The sequence below is a fragment of the Carettochelys insculpta genome, chromosome 19, assembly GCF_033958435.1.
Source record: "Carettochelys insculpta isolate YL-2023 chromosome 19, ASM3395843v1, whole genome shotgun sequence".
In the NCBI taxonomy this organism is placed as follows: domain Eukaryota; kingdom Metazoa; phylum Chordata; order Testudines; family Carettochelyidae; genus Carettochelys; species Carettochelys insculpta.
In genome coordinates this window covers 24,981,669-24,997,192 of record NC_134155.1, presented here as the reverse complement: position 1 = coordinate 24,997,192, position 15,524 = coordinate 24,981,669, and the positions used below count along the sequence as shown (strand labels likewise).

General features: G+C 48.7%; 1 protein-coding gene across 1 annotated transcript in view; it reads left to right on the top strand.

Moving 5' to 3' along the window:
• The first annotated feature begins 1,078 nt into the window (after positions 1–1,078).
• Positions 1,079–15,524, top strand: part of LOC142023322 (myeloperoxidase-like) — a 39,005-nt gene continuing 24,559 nt past the window's right edge. The window contains exons 1-7 of the mRNA XM_075014136.1: positions 1,079–1,154; positions 4,697–4,774; positions 6,127–6,220; positions 8,435–8,610; positions 9,278–9,401; positions 11,488–11,617; positions 13,541–13,747. Of these exons, the coding sequence (XP_074870237.1) occupies positions 1,148–1,154; positions 4,697–4,774; positions 6,127–6,220; positions 8,435–8,610; positions 9,278–9,401; positions 11,488–11,617; positions 13,541–13,747 (816 nt within the window). The 5' untranslated portion in view covers positions 1,079–1,147. The remainder of the gene's footprint in view (positions 1,155–4,696; positions 4,775–6,126; positions 6,221–8,434; positions 8,611–9,277; positions 9,402–11,487; positions 11,618–13,540; positions 13,748–15,524) is intronic.

Sequence of the window (15,524 nt, the reverse complement as noted above, 5' to 3'; positions counted from 1 at the left end):
CTAGACCTTCACTGCCCTCCCAGAGCTGAGACAGAATGCAGGAGTCCTCCTGGGGGTCTCTCTCTCTCGCTCTCTGTAGAGCTAATAACAAAATAAAAAGATACATTAAAATTTTAAATCTAACCAGTGTCCCTTCAGTGACTTTCCAGAAGATGTCAGACTGTATTAGCATTAGAGCAGAAGGTAGCTAATATTTATTTAATTTTTTTATATAGGAATGAAATACAGTGCTCCTGGCAGCTAAATGCTAAATTATCCTAAAGTTTTCACCTGCCTAAGTAGCCCCTCTACTCCTGGTTAAAGTTGCCCCCACCTGCCAACATCTGAAAGGATGTCCCTAATTAAAGGAATAACCATATTTGTGCCAGTACCGGATGTACATTTCTGGAGACATATTGGGCTGGCCCTGTGGCATAACCAAGGCTGCTAAGGCAGGAGGGCTGGCTGGCTGCCACACACAGATGCTGCAGGGAGTGACTTACGTGCTGGAGGCTGCTTGTGAGCAAGTCCTGGTTGGGGGCTACTGCAGCAAGGCCACGTCAAGGGCACCCCAGGCTCCGGGGCCGGGGTGATAGAGCTGCTCATTGGTTTGGATTGCTCCCTGGTATGTCACAGAGGGTGGTCGGGCTCTTGTGCCCAGTAACAGGATCTGAATTTGGCCAAAGGAGTGTGCCAGCCGCAGCACCCCAGGGTGGGGAAGCCTCTTCACGCAGTGCACCCAACTTGCTTGGCCATTGCACTGGACTGCTCTGGCTAAGAGCCTAAGAATAGCCGGATTGGCTCAGACACAAGGCCCATCTGGCAGGGTCTTCCAACAGTGGCCAGTGCCAGGTGCCCCAGAGGGGGTGACCAGAGCAGACCATCAAGCAATCCATCCCCTGTTGCCCATTCCCCGCCTGGACAAACAGAGGCTTTTTTGCCTTCTCTGGTGACACCCAGCAACCAGACAGGGGCCCCTTAGCCTTCGTGCTGGCAGGAGGGGGAGTTGGTAGCTGATGAGAAGTGGGCGAAACCTTTCCTCAGCCCTGCCCAATTCATGCCCGCAGGGTGTTCCCCGCTGCCTGGCCTGGCTCCACCCAGCTGAAGCTGCTCCTGCTTGGAGATAAAACTGCAGGTGTCCAGATGGCCACAGGAAGAGGAACAGAAGATGGCAGGTGAGATGCTTCAGGCTTCTTGATTGTTTGTACTTGACCAGAGCTGCTGTGAAAATCGCCTGCTTCTTCAGAGTGTGCACATGCAGGGGGCTGCTTGTGGGAAGCCGCTGCTGCTGCTTTGCATTGACTTTGTGTCTGCCTCTGCTGGAGGTCTGCTGGGCACCAGCTCTGCTGTGTGCCTGGAAGGCTCTGTCTGGTACTAATGCTTGTCTGCCTGGGCAGGAGAGTGGTTGCTGAGCCAGGCACCATACCAGGGATCTGCTAGTTCATTGCTGGTGCTGGGGCAAAGAGAAGCAGCCAGAGAGCTGAATTTCTTTCCTCCATGTGGCCAAGCCCTGTCCCCCAGCCCAAGCCTGACCTCCTGGGATGCTAGAATTGTCCCCTGTCCCAGTCTGGAGCAGCTGTTGGGAAGGGTTAAACCCCATGGCAAGGGCTGGGTGGGAAAGGACATTTTCAGCATTTGGGATAATTTTTCCTGGCCTGATCAGTGACAAAAATCAGAAGCCCAAATGTTTTGAAAAACCCAAAATTAGAAAAAAATTGGGGTCATGTCAGAGACATTTTATTTGTACAATTTTGAAACATTTTTCTTGATTTGGACTCATTCCTGTTTTTAAAAAAATCTTTTTTAGTGTAAATTTTAAAATAAAAAGTCATTTTGACTCAAAAAACGGACAACTTGAAGACTTTTTATTTTATTTTATTTTATTTTGAGGGAGGTGTGAAAAAGCTGCTTTGCAAACAGCTTTAACAAATCAGTATTTCTGGGTGAAAAAATAGTTTTGTCAAAAAATTCCTGATCAGCTTCAGCTCACCACTTCTGCCAATACAGAACATTCAGGATTCATGCACCAGGCTTCAGGAATCACGAGGTTAGCTTAAAATAATACTATGCCTTGGATTCTTTGCTTTTGGCTTCTGGTTCCAGAGCTTACGGCTGAACTCCAGTCATGTTTTCAGGCTTTCCTCTGCAACAACTAAAGTAGAGATTTACACCCTTTCTCTCTCGTATGCAGGGCCCTACCAAATTCATGGCCAATTTTTATCAATTTCATAGTCACAGGAGCTTGAAAATCAAAAAATCATGATTTTAGCTATTTGAATTTGAAATTTCACAGGGCTGTAATTGTAGGGGTCCTGACCCGAAAAGGGTTTGAGGGGTATCACAAGGTTATTTAAGGGGCTAGGTTGTGGGTGGTAGCACTGTGTTGAGAGATGAGAAGCTGGAGAGCGGTGTCGGCTCTCCAGGAGCCCAGCTCTCAAGGCAGCGCCAATGGCAGCAGCAGTGTCGAAGCAAGGCTGGCATGGGATGGCCACCTGTACTTGGGAGCTGCTGCTTGCAGAGCTGGGCCATTGGTCAGCAGCTGCCATTCTCTGACTACCCAGATTTGAAGGGAAAAGATTTGCGTGAGATGGTGTTACCTCCTTCTATGCTGCACTGCTGCTGGTGGGATGCTGCCTTCAGAGCTGGTTGCCTGGCTAGCAGCCGCTGCTCTTCACTGCCCAGCTCCACAGATGCTGGGTCTATGGGTGCAGGAGGTGCTGTGTCACCCCCTGGCTTGACATAGTTTCCATTATAAAAAGGGTTTTCAGTTTGGTTCCATGGCTCTCAGCATCTCCACCATACAAATTACTCCAGCCCCTCTGCCCAGCTCTCATGGCTGTGCAGACGGAAGGCTGGCCATATTGTGAGCCCCTTAAAATGACCTTATAACACTCCCTGCAATTCCCTTTTGGGACAGGACTCCCAAATTTAAGAACCACTGGCCCTCCCCCATGAAATCTGTGGTGCAGGGTGACACTCACCGCAGACCAAATTTCACCGAGGGAGATCAGACTTTCTAGTCTGGGATGCATTTTTCAAGGCTGTGAGTTTGGTAGGGCCCTACTCGTACGACTGCTGAGATTCTCAGATACTCAGACTCAGGAGCTGGGGACTAGGCAAGGCAGGAAATATGAAAGCTGGTAACCCTGTGTCACACGCAGGTTTCAGCCACAGCTGTGTACATTGCATCACTGACCCTGGCCTTCGCACAGAGCCCCATACACCAGCTCTGCAAGGCAAAGCAGTGTAAAGTCAGCGTACAGCTTGGGGCAGGAGAGACAGCCTGTGGCAATACCTCTCTTGGCTAATTACCTGATAAATAAGATTGCTAGTCTTTCAGGTGCTACAGGACTGCTTGGCTTTTTGAGAAGCTACAAATTAACACAGCCACACCTCTGTAATTAGAGGAAGTTTTTCTTCATGCAGCGCATGGTCGGCCTGCGGAGCTCCTTGCCAGAGGGCGTTGTGAAGACCAGCACTTTAACTGAGTTCAAAAAATAACTCAATAAATTCATGGAGATTTGGTCTATCAGTGACGGTTAGCCAGGCTGGGTGGGAATGGTGCCCCAAGCCTTTGCTTGTGAGAGGCTGGAAATGGATGAGAGGAGGGGAATCACTCTATGACTACCTGTTCTGTTCACTCCCTCTGAGGCATTGACCATTGTTGGAAGACAGGACGCTGGGCTAGGCGAACCTTTGGTTTCCCCCATTGTGGCCGTTCGTACGTGGTGCCCTTGACCTGCTCCTGACTGTCCGAGCAGGCGGGTGTCCCCATACCCACAGTGTTCCTGGGAAGGATTATGGATGTAGATGTTACCTGTGGACCTCATCAGACCCTTGAGCTCTTTTAAGGGTCTTAGGCTTAGACAGCTCATGCCTGCTGGTACTGGCAGGCCTTTGGGTCAACTTCCAGCCCCATGTCCTGGGCAAGAGGAGTCAATTCCGCTGGCTCCTGGGGGGCTGGTGCCCAAGGAGTGGGGCTTGGCCAGCTGCTGCTGCCTCTTAGTACAGTATCCACAGGGACCCTGTGTTCTCGGGGACACCTCAGCAAAGAAAGAGGCCCGAGCAATTCCATTACTTCTGGCTGTGCAGAGGGAGGCTGCTCCCAGAGCCTTCCCCAGACACCCTGTGCCCTATGCATGGCTGGGGCCACCATGCTCTCCCCATCCCACCAGACTTACCTGTGTCTCTCTTGGCCCTGCTCTACAGCAAGGGCCTTCACAGTGCCTCAGGGTATGGGGCACAGGGGAGGGACCACGGCCCTTGCAGCACCTCATGGAAGGACGCTGCTGTGCAACACACCACTGAACACAGTGCAAATGCCCTACCTCATTAAAAGAGTGTGAAGCAATGAGATTTTCTGCTGTTGTTTCCAGGTAATAGCAGGTGGACTACGCACCTGAGTGGAAGTGAAGGCACTCGGTCCCTATGCTTCAAGCTCCTTTCCCTGTGGTTTTATGCCGGCGTCACTCTCTTGACTGGCACTGGGATGCATGAGTAGAGGGTTAGGCTGCAGTCTACCACTGCAATCACTCTCCTCTAAGTTGATGATAACCCTCACTTGGGAGCTGAGTCCAGCTCTATCCAAAGGGTTAGCCTGGAGTTAAGCCTTCCTGAGGAAAGGGGCCGTTGATCTCTTATGATGGGTGGGTGAAGTCTGTGAACCCTCTACACCCTTGATTGCTAATGACCCAGATGTATCTGTGTTTCTCTCCAGGGATGAAGCCAGAAATCACCTTCTTTGGATTCCTGCTAACCCTGAGCCTGTGCCAGGCCTCTGGACCGTCCTTGGATGGTATGGTTCCCTTCTCCTGCCCCTTCTGCTCTCTTTAATCAGTTTGAAAGAGACTTTTTCTTAAATTTCTTAAATGAAATTACAAATTTAAAACATTTTAAAAAATATTAAAAGGAAGGAAAAAGTGCAAAGTTAGTATAGCATCAGGAATTAAATGTACAACCAGCGCAGAAACCTTCCCTAGAGAGCCACCGAACCACTAAAGAAATGAACAGCTTGCTCAGGAAATAACCAGACAGCCTGTCTAGAACGGATCAGTTGTTGTTTCCGAGCCTCTTAGATTGAGAGGGCCTTTCCCTCTGCTGCACTGGCCTTTCCAGAGGATGGCAAGTTTCTGGCAGTTACTGGCCTGCTGCTGTTCAGGCCCATCTCAGAAGGAGATGTGAATGGTTTTAGTTATGCAGGGTGAACCTCTCTAGTCCAGAACTCTCGTGTTCAGCAACAGCCGTAATCCAGCATGATTTTAGTCAGCCAGACAGCCACTTATCATGGATGTGGCTGAGTTTCCTGTGGTTCCATAAAGTTTGTTTCCAGCCACCAGTCCTGACGCTCAGTGTTCTGTGCTGTTATTTAGCTGTAATTTACCCCTCAAGGTCTTCAAAGAGCCCAGCAGGCAGTGGGAGTGTTGGTAATGCTGCTAGACAATCTTGCCCTCCTGTTGTTAGCAAATTCTCTCATCCAGCACCAGTCAGGTCCCGAGCGTGCTGGACTAGTGAGGTTCAACCTCTCTAGTATTTGTTCAGGACTCAGAGAGTAAAGGCTGTGATTTTAGGGAGGACGTGCTGCATTCTGCATACCTAACAGAGGCTGAATCCCTGCTTTCAGTGAAAAGCTCAACCTTAACTACAGATTTGTGATGCAGACACGTTCTCTGTATCCCTCAGCACTCCCTTGTGGCAGGCAAGGTACTTACAAGGGCCCAATCTCAGCAGAGGTGCAAATGGGCTGGTCCTGCCTTTAGCAGGAAGCTACTTTTGGCATGTGTTGGATACAAGAAAGACTCTCTGCCGGCCCCCTTTCTGAGACTTTACATACAAAGCTACTAATTAGTTTATAAGTGAAAATGAATTGTAAATGGCTCCTGTTAGGGTGGGTTGCCGGGGAAGGTAGTGGAATCTCCATCCTTCATGGTTTTTACTCCAGGCTTGACAAAGCCCTGGCTGAGATGACCTAGTTGAAGACGGTCCTGTTTTGAGCAGTAGGTTGGACTAGATGACTCCTGAGCCTCAGGACAGATTCAATATGTGATTGGCAGAGGCTTGTACCAATAGATAAAGTAAATCCTGATCTGCGCAGTGAACTTGTAGAAAGGAGTTGTCCTTATGACCCGCCCCTTCTTCTCCTTGGACTAGACGTCTCAGGGATGCTGTCAGCTCCATCCATTCTGAGCAGTGTTGATGAAGCCAAGCGACTTGTGGATGCAGCATACAAGTATACCCGGGACCGGTGAGTTGCCTTTTTACAGTGGGTCAGCCTCTCATACCCTTATAAATGGCGAATAGCATTCTGCTCCATGCGTAGGGAGCGCCACTGACTTCAGTGTCACTATTTGCAGCACAGATATTAAAATTTGGCCAGGGGAATTCTCCATGTGTAATATGCTGCAATCCAATATCCATTGCCTGTCCAAGGTTCTCTTTGATTCCAGACTGCGGGTAGGGCAATGCCTGAGCCCTAACCTGTGCTTGTCGATGTTCTCTAGCAGGGCTACAGAAGAAGTGGCATGGCATTTAACAGGCCGCTACTGGAAAATGACAAGTAAAAGAGATGGAGAGGTAGAGACCATCCATCCCCATGGGCCTGTTGTGTATGCAAGTCCTGCCTGTGAGCCTCATGGCAACCAGATAGAGTTACCACAGCTGAACGTTCAAAAAGCAGGACACTCCTAAGAGGGGGTGTATGTGTATCAGTATGTACCAACTCACGGTGTGTTAATGTACTAGATCACATTAATACTACATGAGCTGGTAGGTACTGATACAGATACACGCCCTCTCAGGGGTGTCCTCTTTTTCATCTGGTTACCCTACTACCAGTGCTCTGACAAAATTGTTATGGACTCTGGGTTACGATTAAGCCATTGAAGAGACATGCTGCTGTTCCTGGGTCCCAACAGCTCTACACTTTAAGGGCCCCCCTGTGCTCCTGCCTCAGGTCTCCTGGCAATACTACCTCGGTGTGCAGTGTAGTCAAGGGACTTTCAAACGCTGATGGCTAAGCTGGTGTGGGGCTACAGAACCTTTAAGAGGAGTGGTAGACCTCCTGTCGTCTACCACTGAGAACTCTGGAGACATAGTCAATCTTCACACCTCTGTCTCATTACAACCAATAGATTTGTTGCACACAAATGAGCTACACAAGAAGGCTGAGGAGTTCTGATGTCACACTGGCAGCTTTTAGACTTACCTGAGACATTGCACTGGCCTTATCTGGACCATCAGTACCCAGAACGATTGCATTCACCAATCACGAATTGTTTAGTTTAATTAGTCACACTTCTTCACGTATACACTATGGACAAGATACAAACTATGTGGCTATTTGGGAATTCTGTGTTGTTCCATTATTAAGCTGTTTTGGGACAAAGACGTAATGGTCTTAGATGGTAAATTTCTTAAAAGATCCAATTTTTCGTCAATGGTAACTCGTAATTCTCCAGTTTCCTGCTAAGTTCTCCAGAAAGCTGTTCTGAACTCAGACAGGACGGGCATAGTGTAAGCCTGAGGAAGAAATAGAAAATTCACCAGTTATCGCTGGCGTTGGATCTCTCAAGAGAGAGGAACAGAGGCGATGGCCTCTTGGAACCATGGTCACAGGTTCAGTGCACGCTTAGGCAGGCATCAGGGACCTGGCTGCACTTGAGTTGCCTTGGGAAGGTGCTGCCCGGCAGCCCTGACTGATAGGTGCTTAATGGGTTTTGTAAATGACAGCTGAGATTCCGGAGAACCCAGCTGTATGACGCAGGCCACGTTACATCCTGCTGCTGTGCTCTGGCCTTTTTGCATGTGTTTCTTAGCCCTACGCCACACACAGGATAACAGAGACTGACTGGAATAAGCTGCCAGGGGCGGAAGGCGACAGGGTCCCCATGCAACTTGTTGGGTTGTTTCTGCTTGTGGCAGGGTCAGGCCCTTGGCCCAAGCCCCCTGTTCTGCTCACAGTCCCTCAGGTAAGCTGAGTACTGAGGTTTGGGCCCCATGCGCCCTAGCTGCAGTTCTGTCCCTTGGCTGAAGAGGGCAGGGGTGAGGGCTCCCTGGTCTGCCTAGCTTGGGTAAATCATCGGCCTCAGCCTCCAGCTGACCCTGGTGGTCACCTGCAGGGAGGGGCATCCAAACACTCCCTGTGGGAACTCTACACCTTCCCTGGTGTCCCTGGCAATGCTGGAACTCTTCTCCTCACCTCTCCAACTCTCTCACTCACCTTATCTGTTGTTGTCTCCTCAACTCGCTCCAACGTCCTCTTCCCCAGCTCAGCTGGCCCTGACTGATTCCTAGCAGCCCCTCCTTGGCTGCTTCCACAGCTCTGCTGCTCCTCGCTGCCCTGAAGTAGCCGTCTGCTGATTAGCTTGTTGGGTGTTGTCTCTCTCCCCTTCCAAGTGAGCCCTCCAGCCTGACCCTGCCACACTGCTGCAGAGCTACAATAGGACCTCTTTTCTTTCAGTTTTAAGGAGAAACTCAGGAACGAAGCCTTCACCCCTGCAGATATCCTGGGATATATCAAGCAGCCAGTGGCAGGAACCAGGGCTGCAGTCCGAGCTGCTGATTACATGGAGACCACTCTGAACCTGCTGAAGGAGAAGCTGCTGCCAGCTATGAAGAGGAAGTTTAATGTCACAGGTACAAGGCAGAAGCCAGTTCTGCTTCCTCTCCTCAAGCCCCTTCCCTGCCCCGTGACTTGGGCCTCAGCTGTCTTCAGTCCTGAAGGGTTGGGCTCTTCATTAGGTACGCCTCATGAGGGAGCTTCACAGTACATGCAATGCCCTATGGCAGGCAGTGGCAGGCCATGGAACATGGCAGCCTGATGAATACTCCTGGTGAGACTAGAAGCCGTGGGAGGGGTTGTCATTCAAGAGTTTGGCTGAGGACTCAGCTGCTTCGGCTCCTCGGTATGGAAGGGCAAGATGAGCTCCCTACACTTTCCTGTGGAATCTGGATGAAGGGTAAGCACTGCCCAGCTGTGAGATGTGATGGGAAGGGGACTCTCACCTTCCTCCCCTTCACTGGCATCTCCTCCCATTCTAGAGAGGTTAGGCTTGAAAGCCCAAAGGGCTGTGTGTGGGAACATGGCCAGCTCCTTCATGCTCTGTTTTACTGTGAGTCCAGACAGACCATCCATAAGCAGAGGAGGCTGCATCCCGGCCCCTTTGTGCATTTCCCGGGGAGGGCAGCAGTGAGTGGAGGAAGTGATTTGACAGGCCTCCAAACACTCTTTGCTTCACCTCATTTGTGGGGCACCAGTACCCAGCACACCAATCCTCTGTACTTCCTTTCCTTTGCCTTGCAGACGTGCTGACCCCGGCTCAGCTGGAACTGATTTCCCAGGCTACTGGATGTGCCCAACAAAATACGAATATACGATGTGACGACAAATACCCTTACCGAATGATTACGGGTGAATGCAACAACAGGTGATGTTAGCCCTCAAGGAGAGGATGGCAGGTCCTCCCTATACAGTAATATTTTCCAATCTAGATGCTCCTATTTAACCCCATCTACACATATAAAACAATGACATCTAAACTGGCTGTTACTACTCAAGAAGGAGACCTTAAGGCCATTGTGATAGTCCTCTGAAAACATCCACTCGCTGTGCAGCAACAGCAAAAATGTTAACAGAACATTGGAAAGCTTTAAGAAATGGATAGAAAGTAAGACTGGAAGCATCATCTTCCCTTCATACAAATCTACAGTGCACTCGAATCTTGTTGTGCATACAGATCTGGTCCCCACATCTCAGAAAAAGGTATATTAGCATTGGAGAAGGTTCAGAAAAGGGCAATACAATTATTAGAGCCATGGAACAGATTCCATATGTGAAGAGATTTACAAGACTGAGACTTTTCAGCATGTAAAAGAGATAAATAAGGGGGGATATGACAGAGGTCTATAAAATCATGGCTGAGGGTGTGGAGAAAGTAGATAATGAAGTGTTATTTACTCCTTCTCACAATACAAGATCTAGAGATTAATAGGCAGCAGGTTTAAAACAAACAAAAGGAAGTCTTTCCTCACCCTGCTGCCACATGGAACCATTTGCCAGAGGACTTTGTGATAGCCAAGCTATAAAAAGAACTAGATAAGGTCATGGAGGACAGGATGGGTAGGGGTGGTGTTCTTAGCCTGTTTGCCAGAAGCTGAGTATGGGTGACAGAGGATGGATGCTTTGCTGTTCTGTTCATTCCCTCTGAAGCTCCTTGAACTAGCTGCTGTCTGAAGAGGAATACTGGACTGGATGGATCTTTGCTCTGATCCAGTAGAGCCATCTGTGCGCTCTTCTGTTCCTAAATCACTAGTCAGGCCTGTTAGTTTGAAATCCCACAGGGTAAACAGGTGGAGATCTTGACCAGGAGTGGTGAGCCTCATCATGCATTTGGAGTCTGCATATTCTTCTTAATTCAGCTCATTTTAGACTGCTGGCTCAGTAGCATGTATTTCCTCCTCACTTGTTCCTGGCTGGCTGGCTCAGTCCTGACAATCAAGCTGGATTCTAGGAAACCTCCAGGGTGAAAGTCACACCCAGGCTGAAGCAGAAGTTAGATTTCAACTCTTGTTCTAGTCTGTCCTCGTGCATGCTGTGTGTCAGGATGTTACTGAAACGTGCAATGGTTGTTCCCAATGGTTTACACAACATCGGCCATCAACCGTGCCCTTTGTTGGCCGCTCACTATCTTCTCAAACAAGCCTCGTTGTGCTGTGTCCCACGCTAGCCCTCACCCAAGGCAGGAGCACCCCAAAAGTATTGACAACACCCTTTAATTTCCTCCTTTCAATGTTTCCAAAATATTCCCCTCGGCAATGGTTCCTACAAAAATGTCAGTGGTGATTAGGCAGCCAGCATGCAGAGGCCACTGCTTCTCATGCTGATCAGCACTGTTTCCTTGTGCCCGTTGGTGTCCACTGGCTGCCTCTTGTCTTAATCTTGGGTTCTAAAGAAAAGTTATTTACTTGTTCCCATAACATAAGAACTTGGGGTCACCAAATGAAATTAATAGGTTGGAGGTTCAAAGCTAACAGAAATAAGTTTTTCTTCACACAGCACATGATTGGCCTGTGGAACTCCTTTCCAGAGGATGTTGTGCAAAGCCAAGACTTTATCAGGGTTCAAAAACCAACTAGATAAATCCGCAATGCCTGTTAGCCAGGATGGGTAGGAAGAGTGTCCCTCACCTCTGTTTGCGTAGACTGGAAATGGGTGACGGGAGAGGGATCACTTGATGGTTGCCTGCTCCGTTTGCTCCCTCTGGAGCATCTGGAATTGGCCTCTGTTGGCAGACAGGACGCTGGGCTAGGTGGATCTTTCTTCTTACCCAGCATGGCCATTCTTAGGTAGGTTCTTATCTTTGTAGGGCAGGGACTTTTTTGTTCTGTCTGTACAAGGCCTAGCACAACGTTCTGGCCCAGGACCAGGGCTCCTAGATTCTATAATGATGATGATGACGATGATGGTATAATTTGCAAGAGAGTAAATACAGATTCTTTCATTCCATCTCTCAGGGGAAACCCTTCGTTAGGGTCTGCAAACAGACCCTACGTCCGATGGCTGCCTGCAGAGTATGAGGATGGTGTCTCACTCCCTCATGGCTGGACAGACGGATTCCTTCACTCTGGATTTTCTTATCCATTGGTAAGGATTTTTCAAATAATTTAGAACACTTTATTTCAATTAATGGGAAGGGAACTCAAAGTTTTGTGTGGCAGATCCAAGGTGGTGGGTTACAGGAGCCTAATGTTGGCCGATACACAGGAAGCTGGGTGAATGGGTTCCTGTTTCCCGCATGTAAGGCCCATGAGACTCATTAAGAGCTGGTTTGCAGCAGCAGGCTAATTAGACACCTGCAGCCAGTTAAGGCCAGGAAACTCATCTTAAAAGGGTTCCCCCATGTAATGGAAGTAGGGAAGGAGAAGAGGAGGGGACCAGGAGTGGAGGAAGTGCTGAGAGCCCAGAGGTTTTGAGAAAGGGGAAAGCCCAGCTGAGTACCTGAGTGAAGGTGATGGAGGGAGCAGGTGGGAAAGTGAACCAGGGGAAAGGCTATGGCACCTGGGGCAAAGGAGAAGCTCCATCAGCTGCCTCTATTCTGGGTGCCTGGGCCAGAGCCCAGAGTAGTGGGTAAGCGTGGGCCTGGGCTCGCCCTTCCCATGCCCTAAGGGAGCTGTCTAAAATGAGCTGGCAGGACTAAGGAAGGGAGGAAGAAGTGCTGGAGGGGTTTTGTCTCAGGCAAGAGTCTTGCTTGTGATAAGAGTGGCTGGTAAGCAGAGTCCTTCACCTCTCAAAGACAAGAGTCAGTGTGAGGGTTACTGTGAGCCTCTCAGGAATGCTAAAAGGCCACCCGGGAGTATAGGACCCAGAGTGGGTGACCAGGGTTCTACCACATTTCCTAGAGGCCGTGTAGCTCAGAGGCCCCATGACACATGTTCTCCATTATCAGTAGCCCCTGTGTCACCTCTAGCCAGGGCACATAACAACTAAAGTGAAAACTGAAAGACACAGTAGGTCAGTAGGTCTGTACTTCTAGCTGGAGAAGTAACTGCCAGCACTCAGTGATGCCTCCGTTGCTTGCCCTAGATTCACTTAACTCATTATTGCCAGCTCACGCAATTTTACCAGGTGAGTCATCATCCTGGTCCTTTTCCCTGTATTCCCAGCTCTGGAAGCCATGTAATTACATGAGCATCTCTACTTTCATCTTTTAAAAAAAGGCTTTCTAGCTTGTGTGATGGCAGGAAGAACTAAGAAACCTGAACCCTAAGAGCCCAAATGCTGGATGGCAAAGAAAAAGACCTCAGATTTACTATTTTAAAAACTCTATTGATTTTACTGCCAGTTTCATGTTTTAGAATCATAGACTCCTATGGCTGGAAGGGATCTCAGGAGGTCATCGAGTCCAGCCCCCTGCTTCAAGCAGGATCAACCCCAATTAAATCATCCCAGCCAGGACTATGTCAAGCTGGCACTTAAAAACCTCTAGGGATGGAGAATCCACCACATCTCTAGGTAACACATTCCAGTGCTTCACCTCCCTCCCGGGAAAATAGTTTTTCCTAATACCCAATCTACACCTCTCGCTCCTTGTTCTGCCATCCGTCACTAGTGAGAACAGCCCCTCTCCATCCTCTTTAGAGACTCCCCCTTCAGGAAGTTCTGGGCTTGCCATTTCAGATATGAAAGTAAAACAATTGCTTGAAGCCTGGCACCTTTTTCATAAGAAATTAAACCCTAGGGAAACTCTTTGAGCTGCAGGAGTGAAAGAAGACTGTATGTGGGGTATTGGAATGTAATTTCAGAGCTGAATGCACTTGAATAGAGATAGCAAATGAAAAGTTAGAGCCCTCTGCTAAGGTGGTGCAGAATGGTGCCTGCATGAAAAGTAAGCAAAGAATTCACCATTTTAACGTTTGTATTTTTAAAAAGGAACTTAGAGCAGCTGCTGTCTCACTTAGATTTCTAGTAGTGGCACTGAGACGAGAGCCTCTGCTCTCCAGTCTTGTATACAGCGCAACTGCTCCTGGCCCATCACATCAATCACACATTCTGCTTTAATCCCTCCAGGTCCGAGCAGTATCAAACAAAATTGTTCGCTTTCCCACTGAGCAGTTGGTCTTAGATCAGCAGAGGTCACTCATGTTCATGCAGTGGGGGCAGTTTATTGATCATGACATGGACTTTGGCCCTGAGACTCCAGCAATGGTGACCTTCAGGAGCGGAGTGGACTGTCTGACCAGCTGTGCCAAAGAGGAGCCTTGCTTCCCCATCAAGGTACCGTCAGAGTTTCTCCTGGAGGAAACTGAAGAGTGAGGGGGCAACTTACCTTCCCCTTGATCGATTATCCCCAGGGACTGGGTTTGTCAGAGCCTCTTCTGGTCTTTTTCCATGGGCAGTTATCTCCACTTGAGTCTTCCTCCCAAAGGCCATGTTGGGGTATGACCAAGAGGAGGATGGGGCTTTTGATCTTGAGGTTTTAAGGCCATACGGGATCATTATGATCCTCTAGTCTGACCTCTCATGTAACACAGGTGAGAGAACTTCACCTTCCAGCTACTGGATCTCATTCTGCTTCGTCTGCTAGATTAAAGGGCCCCTGCTCTCAGAAATCTTCTCATGTGGCTTCTTATAGACTCTGAGCAGGTCACCTCTTAACCTTCACTTCTCCTGTCTAATGTCTGCACATGCCACCTCCCATCAGAGATGCCATGGTAATGAGGCAATTTGAAGCAGGCTAATGAAGAGCTACTGTGCATATTCAGTGCCTCATTAGCATAATGGCAGCTGCACAAATTTCAAAGTGCAAACTTTGAATTGCAGATTGACATTCCTTTATTCCCATAAAACTAGCTCAGAATAAGGGAATGTCGAAGTGGGGCACTTATTTTGAAGGTGCCCCCCATCTACACTGTCAAGCTGCAATTTGAACTCTGCACTTCGAAATTCATGTGGCTGCCATTATGCTAATGAGGGCCTGAATATGCACATTAGCACCTCATTAGCCTGCTTCGAATTGCCTCATTACCATGGCACCTCCGACGGGAGGAGGCATGCATAGAGGTAGCCTTTCTGTGAGGCAGGCTTCCTAGAAGCCACATCAGTCCAATCTGTCGATTTCTTATTGTCAGGCGAGGGTGCCAGCACTGGAGGCTGTGTTCAGTAATGCTGTGCGAATCCGTAACATCACCTCTCCAAATGATCATGTCTTGTTCAGATATGTCACATTAGCCTTCACAGCCACAACATTGGACCCGGAGCTCATGTGCTGCTGGTTTCCATGATGAGCCCTCATAACTTTCCACAGTCATTTATTTCCAGAACTCAGTAATTATGCAGTACACGCTTTGGTCCTAGATGTATGAGCTGGCAGTAGGCTAAGAAGAAGAAGGAATAAATGGCCCATTTTCAGAATGGAAAGAAGTGAATTGAGGTGGTCTCCAGGGGTTTGTAGGGGGACCGGTGCTGTTCAACACATTCCATACGTGATCTGGAAAAAGGGGTGAAAAGAGAGGTTGCAAAATTTGCAGACTACACAAGATTACTCAAGATAGTTAAGTCCAAAATAGACTCTAAAGAGTGACAAGGGGTCTCACAAAATAACAGATGAAATTCCATGTTGATAAATGCAAAATAATGCACACTGGAAAAACACAATGCCATACAAAATGATGGGATCCACATTTTCTGTTATCAGTCAAGAAAGAGATCTTGGAGTTGTTGTGGATGGTTCTCTGAGAACATCCATTCAATATGCAGCAGCAGGCAAAAAATCTAACATAGGGGCTACATCTACACTAGCACACTACATCAAAGTAGCCTATTTCGAAGTAAGGACATCAAAATAGGCTACTTCGACATGTATCATCTACACGTCCTCCAGGGCTGGTGCCTTTGACGTTCAACATCGAAGTAGCAACGGGGAACATTGAAAGGAGCTGCCCTGGAAGGAAATACGGAGCATCCACACACACAAGCACTCCCCGTCTAAATAAGGGGCCAGCAAAGCTCCAAGCCACTCCCCTAAAGGGCCCCTCCTAGACACACTTGCCCT